The sequence below is a fragment of the Halichoerus grypus genome, chromosome 10 (genome assembly GCF_964656455.1).
Source record: "Halichoerus grypus chromosome 10, mHalGry1.hap1.1, whole genome shotgun sequence".
In the NCBI taxonomy this organism is placed as follows: domain Eukaryota; kingdom Metazoa; phylum Chordata; class Mammalia; order Carnivora; family Phocidae; genus Halichoerus; species Halichoerus grypus.
Genome location: NC_135721.1, coordinates 118,099,129 through 118,112,953, shown reverse-complemented (window position 1 = coordinate 118,112,953; position 13,825 = coordinate 118,099,129). Strand labels below are relative to the sequence as shown.

The 13,825-nt window shown below is 55.1% G+C and overlaps 1 protein-coding gene and 1 long non-coding RNA gene across 2 annotated transcripts in view; both read left to right on the top strand.

Annotated features, from left to right (window-relative positions):
• KIAA1755 (KIAA1755 ortholog) overlaps nt 1–10,755 on the top strand; it is a 41,725-nt gene extending 30,970 nt beyond the window's left edge. Inside the window, exons 11-14 of the mRNA XM_036101579.2 lie at nt 698–836; nt 2,263–2,385; nt 3,048–3,257; nt 7,252–10,755. Of these exons, the coding sequence (XP_035957472.2) occupies nt 698–836; nt 2,263–2,385; nt 3,048–3,257; nt 7,252–7,953 (1,174 nt within the window). The 3' untranslated portion in view covers nt 7,954–10,755. The remainder of the gene's footprint in view (nt 1–697; nt 837–2,262; nt 2,386–3,047; nt 3,258–7,251) is intronic.
• Nucleotides 1–13,825, top strand: part of LOC144379288 (uncharacterized) — a 1,054,371-nt gene that overhangs the window by 1,005,609 nt on the left and 34,937 nt on the right. The window lies entirely within an intron of this gene.

The window sequence follows — 13,825 nt, the reverse complement described above, 5'->3', positions numbered from 1 at the left end:
AGGGGTGTTCCTCCCTCCGCGGCAGTGTTACCATGCCTGAATCCCATCTGCATCCCTTCACTTATGTCTTACTGGCTTTGACAATTTTAAAAAATTATATGCAAATGGCTGTACACCAGGTTTCAATTCGGAATGCCATGCGTGAGAGTCAGTTCCTCTCTCTGGACCTCAGTTTTCCTATCTATAAAATGGAGGCTTGGGGTACAAGGTTGTGTTACAGCCACTCACCATCATTACAGTAGAAATAATAAGCGCTAACAAACACTGTGCTGGGCACTGCGTTAAGAGTTTTGAGTGTGTGAGGGCTGGTGCTCAGTCCTTGCTGCCCCCTGGAACTAAGAAGCTTTAGAAAGCACTGATGTCCAGGCTGCACTCTGAGTCTGATTCAGTTGGCTTAGGGTGGGCGTGGAGATTTGAACCCAGATCTGTCCAGCTCACTTCATACCCTTCCAGGGAAGGGGAGGGTCATTTGGTTTCCTGCTGTGTCCTCTGGTCTTCCCAGTCCCCTGGAGGGCCAGTCTGAGGTCCAGAGAAGTATAGGGACCTGCCCAAGGTCACACAGCAAGTCAGCAGCTGGAATCCCCAGGCCTGACAGAATTGGGGGGAGTTGTGGGGGGGGGCAGTGTGGCTATGATGGGCAGGAGTACTGGAGGGGGGGAACATCAGGGGCCCTCTTTCCCCCTCTTCCACCTCCCAGGAGCCATCTGGCCGAAGCTGTTGCCTTGTACGGCCTCGTGGATGAGCAGCTGCATGTCCTGGTCACTGCATCTAACCACCTCCTGGGGAGGCTAGAGCTCCGCATCCGCCTGGGCCGCCTGGAAGCTGCCATCCACCAGGTGAAGGGGGAGGCTGGCCTCTCTGCAGGGAAGGCCCCGCTCCAGGCCCAGCCGCAGCTAGGCACTCCGCTCTGGTGTAAGGACACAAGGCTGGCCGTTCTCCAAGGGCCAGGCAGGCATCCCGGGACATGGCACGTGACATGGCATTCCATAGGTGCTGAACGGGTGAAGCCCCGCTCACCCCGCCAAGCCCTGGGCCAGAGCCTCTGCATCTACCATGATTTTCCAACTAATCACTTGCCAGTGATGTGGGAAGATGCCGGGATTTCTCCCACTCATCGATGAGGACACTGAGGCGGGGAGACATGACATCACCTGCCTGTGGTCACGCACCTGGGGATCCTGGAGCCCCCACCTGGCATCGCTCCTCGGACTGCCGGTGCCTCGAGCGGCATGTCCCTCCAGGGTGGGGCCGTGCAGCACACGACAGCGTGGGCTCTAATCCTGGTTCCAGCACTGACTGTGACCCTACGCAGGTTATTTCACTGTTCACTGCCTCAGTTTCCCCATCTGTTCAGTGGGGAATAATATTAGTGCCTGCCACGCTAAGCTCTTTGAAGATAAAGTAAGTGGATACATACTCTTGAAGGCATCCCAGAATAAGGGGACTTCTGTTCATGGCTTCGAGAGCCGTTGTAACCCCTCTGTCCCTTGCGGATTCCTCATGTCTACCCCCATTTTGCCCCTGAATAAGTTGAGGCCCAGAAAGGGGAAGTGACTTGCCCAGTTGACACAATGAGTTCATAGCACCTTACTTCATAGCACCCATGCACCTTACTCTACAGAAGACAGCTTTTCCTCCAGCACTGTTTGCACATCCCTGGGGATGGGGAGCTCATTACTCTCAAGGCTGCCTCTTTTATGATTGGTGGTGGCAAGTGGTTAGAGTAAGCTGAAATTTGCCACCCTGTTCAGACAAGTGTGCACAGAAGGCCTACTTCGTGCATGGTACTGGCCAGGCCAGACGCCCCCTGGGGTCCCTCTTGGGGAGTCCTCTCCCCTTCAGGTATTTGTTTTAATTTAATTTAATTTATTTGAGAGAGAGAGAGAGTGAGAGAGAGAAAGAGAAGGAGGGGGAGGGGCAGAAGAAGAGGGAGAAGTAGGTTCCCCACTGAGCAGGGAGCCCGATGTGGGGCTCGATCCCTGGACTCCGGGGTCATGACCTGAGCCGAAGGTAGACGCTTAATGACTGAGCCACCCAAGCCCCTCCCCTTCAGGTATTTGAAGAACATGACAATGCACCCACCCTCCCCAAGCTGTCCCTCCTCCCCAGAACTGGGAAGGTCTCAGTCTAGGCCAATGGGCAGAGCCCAGCCACTAAATAACTGAGGAGGAGAAGATCCCCACCTCCCAGGGAGTTGGGGAACCGGCTAAGAGACATCCCCCCGGGCACCCCTCATGTCTGCACCTCCCTCCTCTGCCCTAGGTCAGCAACTGGATGGAGCAGGAGGGGAGCTTGTGCCTGCAGGTGCTGAGCCCCACAGACAGAAGCTTGGAGACTGTGGAGAAGGCCCATGCGGAGTTTGAGGACTTCTTCCTTCAGGCTGCAGTGCGTTCCTAAGACTGAGGAGCGGGACCCGGGCACATGGAGAAGGCAGTGGAGGAGGGGGGCACAGCTGGGGCAAAGGTGTGGAGGTAGGAGAGTGCAAGGAAACTTCCAGAGACAGTGAGAAGACGACCTGAGATCACAAAGGGTTCAGCTTAGATGCTGTCTCCTCCAGGAAGCCTTCCTGGACCACCATGTCCAAAAAAGACCTATCTCAGAATCCCTGGAAGATTTCATAAAATGCAGATTCCAGGGTCCCACCCGAGACCATTCAGTCAGCCTCAGAGGTCAGGGGCAAAGAATTTGTATCCTTGATGTACTGGACCCTAGAACATGGGTGATTCAGCCCCTTTCAGTCCTCAGGGAGCTCCCAGGCCAGTGGGGGCTGGGGGTGGCAGACAAACAGGGAGACAAACAGAAAAGGAGACGTGGGGGCACACAGCAGGAGCCCCTAACCCAGACCCCGGGTCAGGGTGACCCTAAGCAGAGTCCCAGCGAGGCAAGTGAGCTGCTGAGGCAGAGGCCTGGCCCCCATTCTGTAGATGAGGCAACAGAGGTCTGGCAAGTCTCACAACTCAGCAGCGGGGCAGCGGAGGTTCCTGACCTCTGGACGAGGCCTCGGCTAGGATGGGAGCTGAGCGGCGCCCCCTGCTCTCCCTGCTCAGGCCCAGTACCGCCGTGGCCTGGAGCTGTCCAAGCAGGCCGCTCAGCTGGGAGGGCCCAGCGAGGCAGGAGGAGCAGAGTCCCGGGAACTGGCAGCCTTCGCCTCCACCCAGCGGGCCTTCCAGGCTAAGCTGACCCACTTCTACATGGCGGCTGAGCGACAGCGCACAGACCTGGAGACACTACTCGACCTGCACCACTTCTGCCAGAAGGTGAGCCCTGGGGCCCCCCTGCACAGACCCCTCCCCGCCCGCTCCAGTCGGGGGGGGGGGGCAGGAAGCAGCCCACACACAGCACTAGGCTCCTTGCATGATTCATTCTATAGTCCTGCGGGGTGGGAGGAAGGTATTACCTGCATTTTCTAGGAGAGAAGCAAGGTTTGAGAGGATAGGTTACCCCCCTAAATCAGTCCTGGCTGATCTCTGACCCCAGCTTGTCCCACTACACCCGGCAGCCCCCCAGCGACCTGAACATCAGCTCTCAAAGGACACTCAGAAATCACCTGCTTCTTAAACGTTGGGATTAGGGGAAGGGGGCCAGGTAGTTCCAAGAATCCAATCGAAGCCATAGACCCTGTCTCCGCGGGTAGCTCACTGCAGACAAATTTAGGTAGTCAGGCCAGGCTAAGAACGTTGATCTTGTCCCACCCCTCTGTTGCAGAGCTGGGAAAACAGGATCAGAGAAGGGCTGCCATTTAGCCAGCGTCACACAGCAAGCCCATGGCACCATTCTAGTGCTCTTTCCCATGCCTCACCTTGTCCTGCACAGACGGCGGGAGCTAGGGAAGGGGGGGTAGTTGGAGAAGGTGGGCCCAGAGGCTTCTCTGAGCACCCTCAGAGCAGAGGCCTTGGTCCTTGCCGGGAACCCAGAGTTTGGCCAGGAGCAGGGAGGAGAGGGTAGGGCTCCCCTAGGGCGTGGGAGTGGGGCAGTGCTGGGGTAGGAGACAAGACGAACTCCTTTGCTTTGTATCCATCATCTCTTGGCAATCCAGTGGAGCAAGGTTGAGTGGTCCCACTTGCCAGATGAGCAAACTGAGGCCCTAAGAGGGAAAGGGCCTTGCCCAAGGCCACACAGCTGCAGAAGAGAAGAGCTGGAATTTGAACACAGATGCATTCATGATGCTCCGTGTTCTTCTCCAAACCTGGGAGAGCAGGGGGTAACAGATTCCCCTGTTCAATCAGGTGTGGTGATGATGATGATGATGATGATGATATGATTATTATGAGATGAGCCCACATTAGTGATTGTGGACTCCATGCCAGACACTCCTATAAGTGCTTCACAAACCTTGCTTGACTTGATCTCATCATCTCTGTTTTATTTATTTATTTATTTATTTTTTAAAGTAGGCTCTATGCCCAATGCGGGGTCCGAACTCACAACCTGGAGATCAGGTCACGCGCTCTACTGACTGAGCCAGCGAGGTGCCCCTAATCTCACCATATCTTTATGAGAGAGGGGTGCCAACACTGTTTCCATTCAGTGGATGAGTAAACGGAGGCCCAAAGAGGGAAGGGTCTTGCTCATGGTTCCCCAGAGGGCCGGTGGCCAAGCAGGATTTGACTTAAGACCCCCCTCCCCCAAATCCATTTAGTCAAATCTCTCATTTTTCTGATAGGGACTGAGGTTTAGGAGGACAAGGAGCAGCCCGGGAGAGCTGTACCCCAGATGAGACAAGAACTCCAGCTCTGGCCCAGGCCCAGTGCCCTCAGACTCACCCCCTCGCACTCGCCGCCAAGGACAGAGTGTGGGAAGGGCCTGACCCCAGCCTCCCAGCTGTCAGGCTGGCCCAGCACACAGGAAAGGGAGAACACAGGATGCTTTGGAGGGCAGCAAGAGGGACTCTGGTCAAGGCCCGCCTGGGGCGCCGGGAGGACAGGCCACTCTCTGTCTATGTGGGGCAGCCGGCAAGGGATGTGGACAGTGGCAGCGGAGGGACCCCCACTCCCAGCTGACAGTAGAGAGCCGGGCAGTGGCAGAATCTGAGGCTTAGAGCCAGGGGCAGCTCCTGTCTGCTCAGGCCGTGTGACCTCAGTGACGGTCTTCACTGCTCCGGGCCTCGGCTCCTCGTCAGTAATAACGATCATAATAGTAATCATAACCAGTGTTTCTGTAGTTCTTACTATGTGGCAGGCCCTGTTCATCATTCACATGTCATTTTATTGACACACCAACCCTCTGAGGCAGGTGCTATTATTATGCCCATTTTATGTACGAGGAAACACAGAGAGGTCAAGTAACTCATCCAGGGTCACACAGCAGGGAAGCGGCGGAGCTGAGATTCAAACCCAGGTCCTCTGGCTCTGGGGCCAGCCCTGCTGGGTAGTGAGAGTAGGAAATGAAATGTAAGTAACCGCCCACCCAACCCCGGGGCTTTACTCAAAGTTGGTGTTATTATTATCGACACCAATATGATCATCATTAGGAGCGGTAGGAGCGGTGGTAATGCCTCATGGGTTAAGGGCATCTGGCAGCTTCTCTCCCCTGCTTACTAATTTTAGCCCATTTTGGCCCTGTAAAGCAAACTCACTGCAGCTTTGCACCTTCGCACATGCTGGTCCCTCAGTTGGGAAGGCTTTTCCTCGAGACCGGCTGGTTTCTTGTCTTCAGTGCTCAGCTCACGTGTCCCCTCCTGGCCACCTGGCCCCCCAACCCTCTGGTCACCCTGTTTGTCTCACTTCACGGTGCTCATTGTGATCTGAAATTATCCTGTGGCTTCATCACCTGCTGTCAGTCACCCGGGAGGCGAGCCCCGGGACTATGTCCTCATCCCTCCCCGGTGCCGGGTGCAGGGTCGGCCCCCACAGCGACCAAGTAGCCAGAGGGAGAGTGAGGAGTGAGGCGGAGGAAGGAAGACTGGGCGGGGGGGCGGGGGGGGGCGGCATGTGGGAAAATAGAGCTCCCCCTGTCTCCCAGGCCTGGAGGTCCTACAGGAGGAGGTGGGAGGAGGTGGGAGCCTCACCTGGAATCCCACTAGGGTCATCTCGCTATTTGACCTGGGCAGGCCCCCCCGCTCCTCTCCGGCCCTGAATCTTAATCCACACAGCCTAGGGTTGGGTAAGATGATTGTTGAGGTGCTACCCATCCCTATCCAGCTCAGCCTAGAAGATGGAGTCCCAAACAGACGGACAGACAGACAGGACAGCCCTGGGCTGGGCTCAGCCCCAGGCCCGAGAGCGTGCGTCCGGCAGCTTTGGCACTAAATAATAATAAAACAATTGTGCCACTAACAGAGATTTATGGAGCCCTTTCCCAGCCATGAGCTCTGTGTGCTTCCGCGAATATGAAGCCATTTATCTAAAGACAAGTTCCCTTAATCCGCGGAAAGATGGTTTCCTTGGAGAAAATGGTTCTCCAATCCCCACAGCTAACAGCTCGCTGTCGGCTTCTAAATTAATGGAGAGAAAGATTATGTTTATCATGAGCTGCTGGGAATGAGTTGGCTCCTTTGCAGCCTGCAGACATTTTGTGGGTGAAGTAGGGACAGGCAGAATCCCAAAATGGGGCAGAGGCCCAGCTGAGTGAGGGGGCCCCCGGGCCTGGGTCTCGCTGGGGACTGTGTGTGCACCGTCCCGGCTGGACCAGTTTCTCCCATGCGAGGCGGTGCTTAGAAGATACTCGCTCGAAGCCTAGACACACCTGAGTTCAAATCCCAGCTCCCCCCTGACTTGCCACGTGACCTGGGGCAAGTGATTTCATGTGTCTGAGCCTTGGTTTCCTCCTCTGTAAAATGGGCTGCTGGTACCGTTCAGTGTGATCATACATGAGATGCACAGAGCCTGCCGAACAGTCGGTGCTCAATAAACGTCTGTTAGATGCCTCCCTCCGTGCCACTCATAAGGGGTGAAGACAACTGTCACCAAAATCCAAGAACCCGAATGATCATCTAGTACAACCTCACCTTCTTGAGAAGGAAAAACAGCCTCAGCGAAGGGTTAAGTCTTTGTTGGCCCCCAGGTCTAGGGGACCAAGCCTGAGGATCCGAAGGGTGCTGGGGACCGTTGCTGATGGCAGGTGTGTTTACCTGAGGGAAGAGAGGGGACCATTGTCCTTCACTGGAGGAGGCCAGGACATCGACTGGGCGCTTCTTATGAATTCAACCCAGCAATGCTTACTCTCTGCTTGGAGAGGCGCATCCCTGTCCTCATGGAGCGGCACAGTCCCGCTCCTAGCCTGAGCCCCACCTCCCTGTCTTGTCGCCCCCAGATGACCTGGTTTCACATGGACTGTCAGGACCTGATGAGGCAGCTCAGGCTGGGCAAGGCCCAGAGGGCCAGCCCTGGGGACCAGCGCCGCCTCCACCGCTACGTGCAGCGACTGGCGTCTGAGTTCCCCGCAGAGAAGCTCACAGCCATGGGGCTGCAGGTGGCCTCGCTGAGCCAGGACGGCCTGGGCCAGGAGCTGTGGGAGAAGGCCCGGCTGAGACACGAGGAGATCCAGACCTTCCTGAAGAAGGCCCTGGCCCACTGCCCATGCCCAGCGGGGCTCACGGCCCGCTCAGCAGCCCCGGAGCTAAAAAGGGTAGCCGCCAGGGGCCAGGGTCTGAATGGAGATGTCACTTCCAAGGGAAGGTGGGGCCTGCCCCTCCAGGACTCACGGGGCCTGGATCGTTCGCCAAATCCTTGTTGGCCTCATGCCCCCAGAGAGGGGCAGAACAGAAATTTGCAGGCAGGCCTTCTGCCCCTGGAAGGTGGCCAGGCTGTAGAGGCTGATGAAGGCAAAGGCCCCCATGAGCCATTTCCCTTTCCAGCCCCTGAGCGCTTCCTTGACCCCCTCTTCTCCTGGCAGGGACTCCCCAGGCAGAGTCAGACCCTCCATCCCACTGGGGGCAGCTTCTCCTCAGAGGGGACAGACTCACAGACGTCTCTGGAGGACTCACCCCAGATAAGTCCCCCTGCATCTCTCTAGCTTGGACCCCCACCAATGGCACCGGGCCCCAGGGGGTGGCTGGGGAGGGGCCCAGTGACAGGAGGGAGCTGGGGAGCCCTGGCTGATCTCATCTGGACGTGGCTCCTGAGCACTCACTGTATGTTTGGCCCATGTAGGAGAAAGCAAGAACCTGAACCTGTTCCCAGGTCCCGAAAACTCTAGGAAGACCTGACTCACAAACGGAATAGTGAGTGTGGAGGGCAAGGCAGGATACGGTAGAGCCTGGGACTGACTCCACAGCCCCCGTGTCCCATCATGGAGAGAGTTGTTGGGACAGACCCTTCCAGAGGGCTCAGTCTTAGGCAAGCCAGACACCCACCTGGAGTCCAGGGGTGCATAAGCTTCCCCTTGGGGCCCACGGGGCATAGTTGCCATGAGTGGGGGGATTCGGGAGCGGCTTCTTATCTGAGACAAGGGTTCCGGTTCCTGTTTATTTGGCCATGATTTCAGGAACCACTGGTGGAGGAGCAGGGAGGTGAGTGTGGGAAGGGAATAAAGGGTGTGTTGTTAAGTAAATCAGCACATGCTGTTTATTCTCTGGGCCTGCCTCGGGCAAAGAGAGTCATCTGCTGGAAGGCAGTTGGAGCACCCTGAAGGAGTAAGGGCAGGGAACGCACTCTCTCTCAACGGCTGCTCCCCCTGACAAAGCAATCAGTCTCATACTCCAGGAACCCCATGGGGTCCTGTCCCCTGCGGGCACTCCAGAGAGAACCCTCTCCCCCTCTGCTATTCTGTCTTCTTCTCTCCCTGCACATCTCAGACTCTGTGAACTTCCTCCCTCCACCCCAGGTCCCCATCTCTCTTTAGGCATAGCTTCTGGTGCCCAGTGTCGTAGGGTTCTGCTGGTGGTTGGGTTGGGTGGGAGTGAGGAGCCACATCCCCATCCAGCAGGCGGACGGGCTGGGAAGGCCTTGATACCCCTGATCTCAGAGTGAAGCGGGAGAGTGAGGTTCTTGTCTCATGGGGCCGAAGAATGAATCTTGTGGACAAAGGGGAGTGAGGAAAACGATAGAGTTTTATGAAGCAAGGGTACAGAAAAAGCTCTCAGGAGTGAGAGGGGTCCCGACAGGGTTGCCAACGTGGACCTCCACCGACAGTCTGTTATTTAGGACGGATCAGGGAGCCTGCGGCCTTATCATTCTTGTGATGTCTTGGTTTGAGTAAGGACTGGTGATAACATCTTCAGTGGCTTACTTCTTCTTTGGGGTCGGGTTATTCTTTGTTGGTCACAATGTGACTGTCATAAAAAGATTCCCCACTCCTGACGCCCGGGGCAGGGTAGTCTGATTTGTTCCCTTTTTCTGGGATTTCTGTGAGCCTGATCACGTAGCTCCCTGCCTATCTCTTTCTACCTAGCCCCACCTGTCCCTTCTAGGGTATCTAGAAGATAGCCAGCCTTTCCCATCGCCCAGAGTGACCCCGGCTAGCACCTCCCCTGATGGTCGTTATGCTGGGAAAGTGTGAGGCCCTGTCTCCGCCTAGGATGCATTAACCAGGTGGCCTCTGGCAGCCTGGCCCTGGAATTTTCCTGGCTCCAGGCAGAGGGTGGGGCACTCAGCTCAACTCTGGAAAGAGAGGGAGGTGGGACTGGAGAGTGCCTAGGAGGACGAGGCAAGGTTTTCAGGAGACAGCTCAGTAGAGAAAGCGACACAAACCTCAATGCCCAAGATGGCTTCAGGAATCTTCTGGGACTCAAGATTTCTTCAAGTGTGATCTGTGGCCTTCCTGCCTCAGAGCCATGAGCAGAGCTGATCAAAGGCAGCTTCTTAGGGGTTCCCACCCAGACAATTAAAATCAGGCCCTGGGAGCCAGGGCATGGCTGGAATCTGCCTTTGTAATCAACTACTCAGGTGTTTCTCCTGTGACACGGCGAGGTGGGCCGTCGTCATGAGCCCCCCAGCCCAGGCCAGCTCTCATTCTCGCGTTCCACCCTCCTGCCTTCCGTCCAGACTGGCCTGCCGATGCAGGAGGCGGTTGATAAGCCCACCTCCATCCATGCCTGTCGCCTCAGAGGGGGGCCGAAGGCTCTTAAAATGCTGTTGTCATAGCAACAGCATCCAACCAGTGGGGACCACAGGCAGAGAGCCAGGGCACCTGGGGTGCAAGGATGGAAACTAACTCGAGAGAGAGAGTACAGACACTGCGAGGGAGGAGGGGGGGCTGTGGAGGGGGGTGGATGGTTCCGGAATCCTTGGAAGGGAGGGCTCCCCAAAGCCATCTTGTGCATCCCTCTGTCTCTAAAAAGAGCCAAACCCCAACACTGTCTACTCACAGCAGCCCCTGGGGGAAGGGGATGCAGGTATGAAATCTAATGACAAAGAATAATATAAAAAAAATAATACATAATATTAATAGCTAACATTTAGTCTGCATTTTCTTTGTGCCTAGCTCGGTGCTAAGCACTTTAGAAGCTTTCCGGGGCTCACTGGATCTTTCACAACAATCCTATGAGGCCAATACCAAGTTCACTCCATCTTACTGAGGAGGAAACCGAGACTCGGAGTGCCATGCAGCGAGGGGCAGAGTCAGGACTTGGTACGACGCTGACACTTTGGACTCATCTCGGGACAATCTGGGCTGATTGCTGCTTCTGCGTTGGCCACAGGCTTTGTCCCCTCAGAAATCCTGCTGGGCCTGGCCACTGCTATACCCCAGGGGCCTTGGCTGGGCCGGTCTTGGTCCTCTAGGCACGACACCTCCTGTCCCTTGTAGCCCACAAGCCAGTGTGGCAATGTGGTCAGTCACGTGGCTCTGGAGCTGGGCAGCCCAGATTTCCACCCGGGCTCCGTGGCTCACAAGCTGTGCGTCCTTGACCAAGTTGCGCTACCTTTCTGTGCCTTGGTTTCCTTATCCATAAAATGAGGATAATCAGATCTCAAAGCCTTGCTGTCAGTATTAAATGAATTCCTATGTGGAAAGCCCTTAGAAAGGTGCCTGGAGCATAGTAAGTGCTCGTGAAATGGTATCTGGTATCATACTCTGGCTCCAGCCGGGCCACAGCCCCCGCTTTCATTACCCAGCAGATCAAGGAAGAAATTTCTCCAAGGCCACCAATAGATTCCAAGAGAATTTTTTGCTCTTTGAATCATGTGGATTTCTTAATTAGTTTTCTGATTAATTGACTTCTGCCCTAACCTGCCCATGGTGGGGGCGTGGCGTGTGGTCTCCCCAGGGAGATATCCCACGAGTGACGACAGAGCTTCGTTTCAGCAAAGCCTCAGCCCCTAAGAGGCGGCTCTGAGGAGTTGGAGGTGCAGCGTCCCTCTGTGCTGGTGGAGGATGGGCTGTCAAGGAACCCCAAGTTCCTTCCCCAAGTCTGTCAATGACATGACTATGTCTAGCTCACCACGGTGGGGGCCCTGTTCTCTTGCTTGAGGTGTTGGTGGGCAAGGGGGTAGGAGGGGCATGGCCTGGGAGGCGGGGACCGCAGGTGGCATTTACACGCTGTTGCTGACTGCCCGCATGACCCCAGGCAGGTTGTTTCCCCTCTGGCCTGTCTGTCCAGTCGGGTCACGAAATGGGTAAGGATTTTTCTCATCTTTAGAATCAGAGAGCCCTGCCTTTGAATCTAAGCTTAATGGCCTGACGACTCTGAGCAGACAGCCTCTCAGTTTTCTCCACTTGTCCAGTGGGTTTATCAAGCCTCCCGGGCCAGGGTGATAAGATCTCTGGATCCCTGAGCTCCATACCAGGCGTTTTTCCTCTCCAGAGGGGTGATTGTCTTGTCAGGGAGCAAAGCCTTAGAAATCCACCTGGCAGTGGCTTAGGGCAGAGGTAAGACTGAGCCCAAATAGAAGTTGAGGCACTTTCCAGTTTACAAAGTATATTTTTATCCATTCTTTTTCTCATCTGATAGTCACTACAACCCTGAGGGCACAAAAGTCGTACTCTGGGATGTCCCCATGTTACAGATGAGAAGACTGAATGAAGACTGGAGAGGGGGAGGTGCCCTGCCCAAAGTCAAATGCCAAGGAAAGGGGTCACAGGGCAAAGAGGGGAAAGGTCAGAATCTGGAGCCTGGTCTGATCAATGGCAAATCTGGGAACGCAGATAAGCCTCCAATTTGTTGGCCACTCTGACGTGGGTGCCCCACACCCTCACGCCCTCAAGTTACCCCCACCAGACCCGGACAGGGCAGCTGGTCCAAGTCAGGGCACAGGCCGCCCTCATAAAACAGAGATATTCTGTTCTCTGGGGGCTGTGAACTGGCCTCCAGCCCGGGACAAACCCATGGGCCTCAAAACCCCACCCTCTCCCAGCTAAAAACCTGGCTTTCTGAGGCTGGAGCCAGTGGGACCCCTGGAGAGTAAATTCTCTGGCTGGGCAACAGGACTCCTGAAGTCCCATCCCCTTCTGTTTGGAGCATGTTGGGGGACCCCAGGTAAGACCCTGCACTCCTCAGGCCTCACTTGCTCCATCTGTGAAATGGGATGGGGCCAGCAGCTGATGGTAAACTGGTGTCGTCTTGCATGTGGAACCCCCACTCTGCCCTCCCAGTCCCGCCGCCCTCTCTGTGCACTGAACATCTCTCCAGGTGCGCAGGCTGGAAACCCGCCAGGAGTCCTTGAACTTCCCCATAGCCCTGAAATCCACCTGCCCATCTCTCTCTAACCTGCCATTTCTCTCTCCCTCCACACTCCCCATCCTCATCCCAGCTTCCATCCTCTCTTCCCTGGACAGCTGTCACAGTGTCTCCTCCATGGGCTCCCTGCAGCCACTTGGGGCCCTTTCACGTGTCTTGCACACAGAACCTAGAGGGACCATTACAAAATGCCAAATGAAGTTGGGCTCCACTTAACACCGCCCAGTGGCACCCCATGGCTCTCCAGATAATCACTGTGATGCACAAAGCTCTGTGTGGTCAGGCCTCTGCCTATCGCACTAGCCTCACCATATCCCCCAGTCTCCATATTCTCTCTGAGTTCTGGCAACACTGACTTCCTTTTAGTTCCTCAGCCATTCCAAGCTCTGTCTGAGCTCAAGTTCCCCTAAAAGCAGACCTGGAGATGAGGCTCAGGTGCAGGTGAGTTGTTGAAAAGGCAATCAGGACAGAAAGGGAAGGAAGCCAAGGTACAATTGCAGACCAAGTGTCAGCCTCTGCCTGGTGACATGGGGACCCTGCAGGGCATTTTACACCTCCAGGCACATGGGGCTCTCTGCAAAAGCGTGCTGCTCTAAGCAGGGTCCAGGAGCCCGAGGGCAGTTTTTGGAAATCTTTGCAGGTGCAGGCCCATAGAGGATAATATTCAGTATAAAGAATACATAGGAAGCTCTCACAACTAAATAATAATAATAATAATAATAATAATAATAATAATAAACAACATTATTTAAAAATGGGCAATGGATCTGAATAAGCATTTTTCCAAAGAAGATACACAAAAATGCCAATAAACAGATGAAAAGATGCTCAACATCATTAGCTATCAGGGAAATGCAAATCCAAACAACAGTGAGGTACCTTCACACTCACTAGGAGGGGTGGAATCAAAATTCAAATAATAGCAAATGTTGGCGAGGATGTAGAGAAACTAGAAGCCTCATACACTGCTGGTGGGAATGTAAAATGGTGCAGCTACCTTGGAAAACAGTTTGCCAGGTCCTCAAATGGTTAAACATCAAGATACCATATGACCCAGCAATTCTGTTGTGAGAATATACCCAAGAGAAATGAAAACATGTGTCCGTGCAAAAATTGGCACAGGAATATTTATAGTATAATTATTAATAATAACCAAAAGGTAGGGGCGCCTGAGTGGCTCAGTCATTAAGCGTCTGCCTTCGGCTCAGGTCATGATCCCAGGGTCCTGGGATCGAGCCCCACATCGGGCTCCCTGCTCAGCGGGAAGCC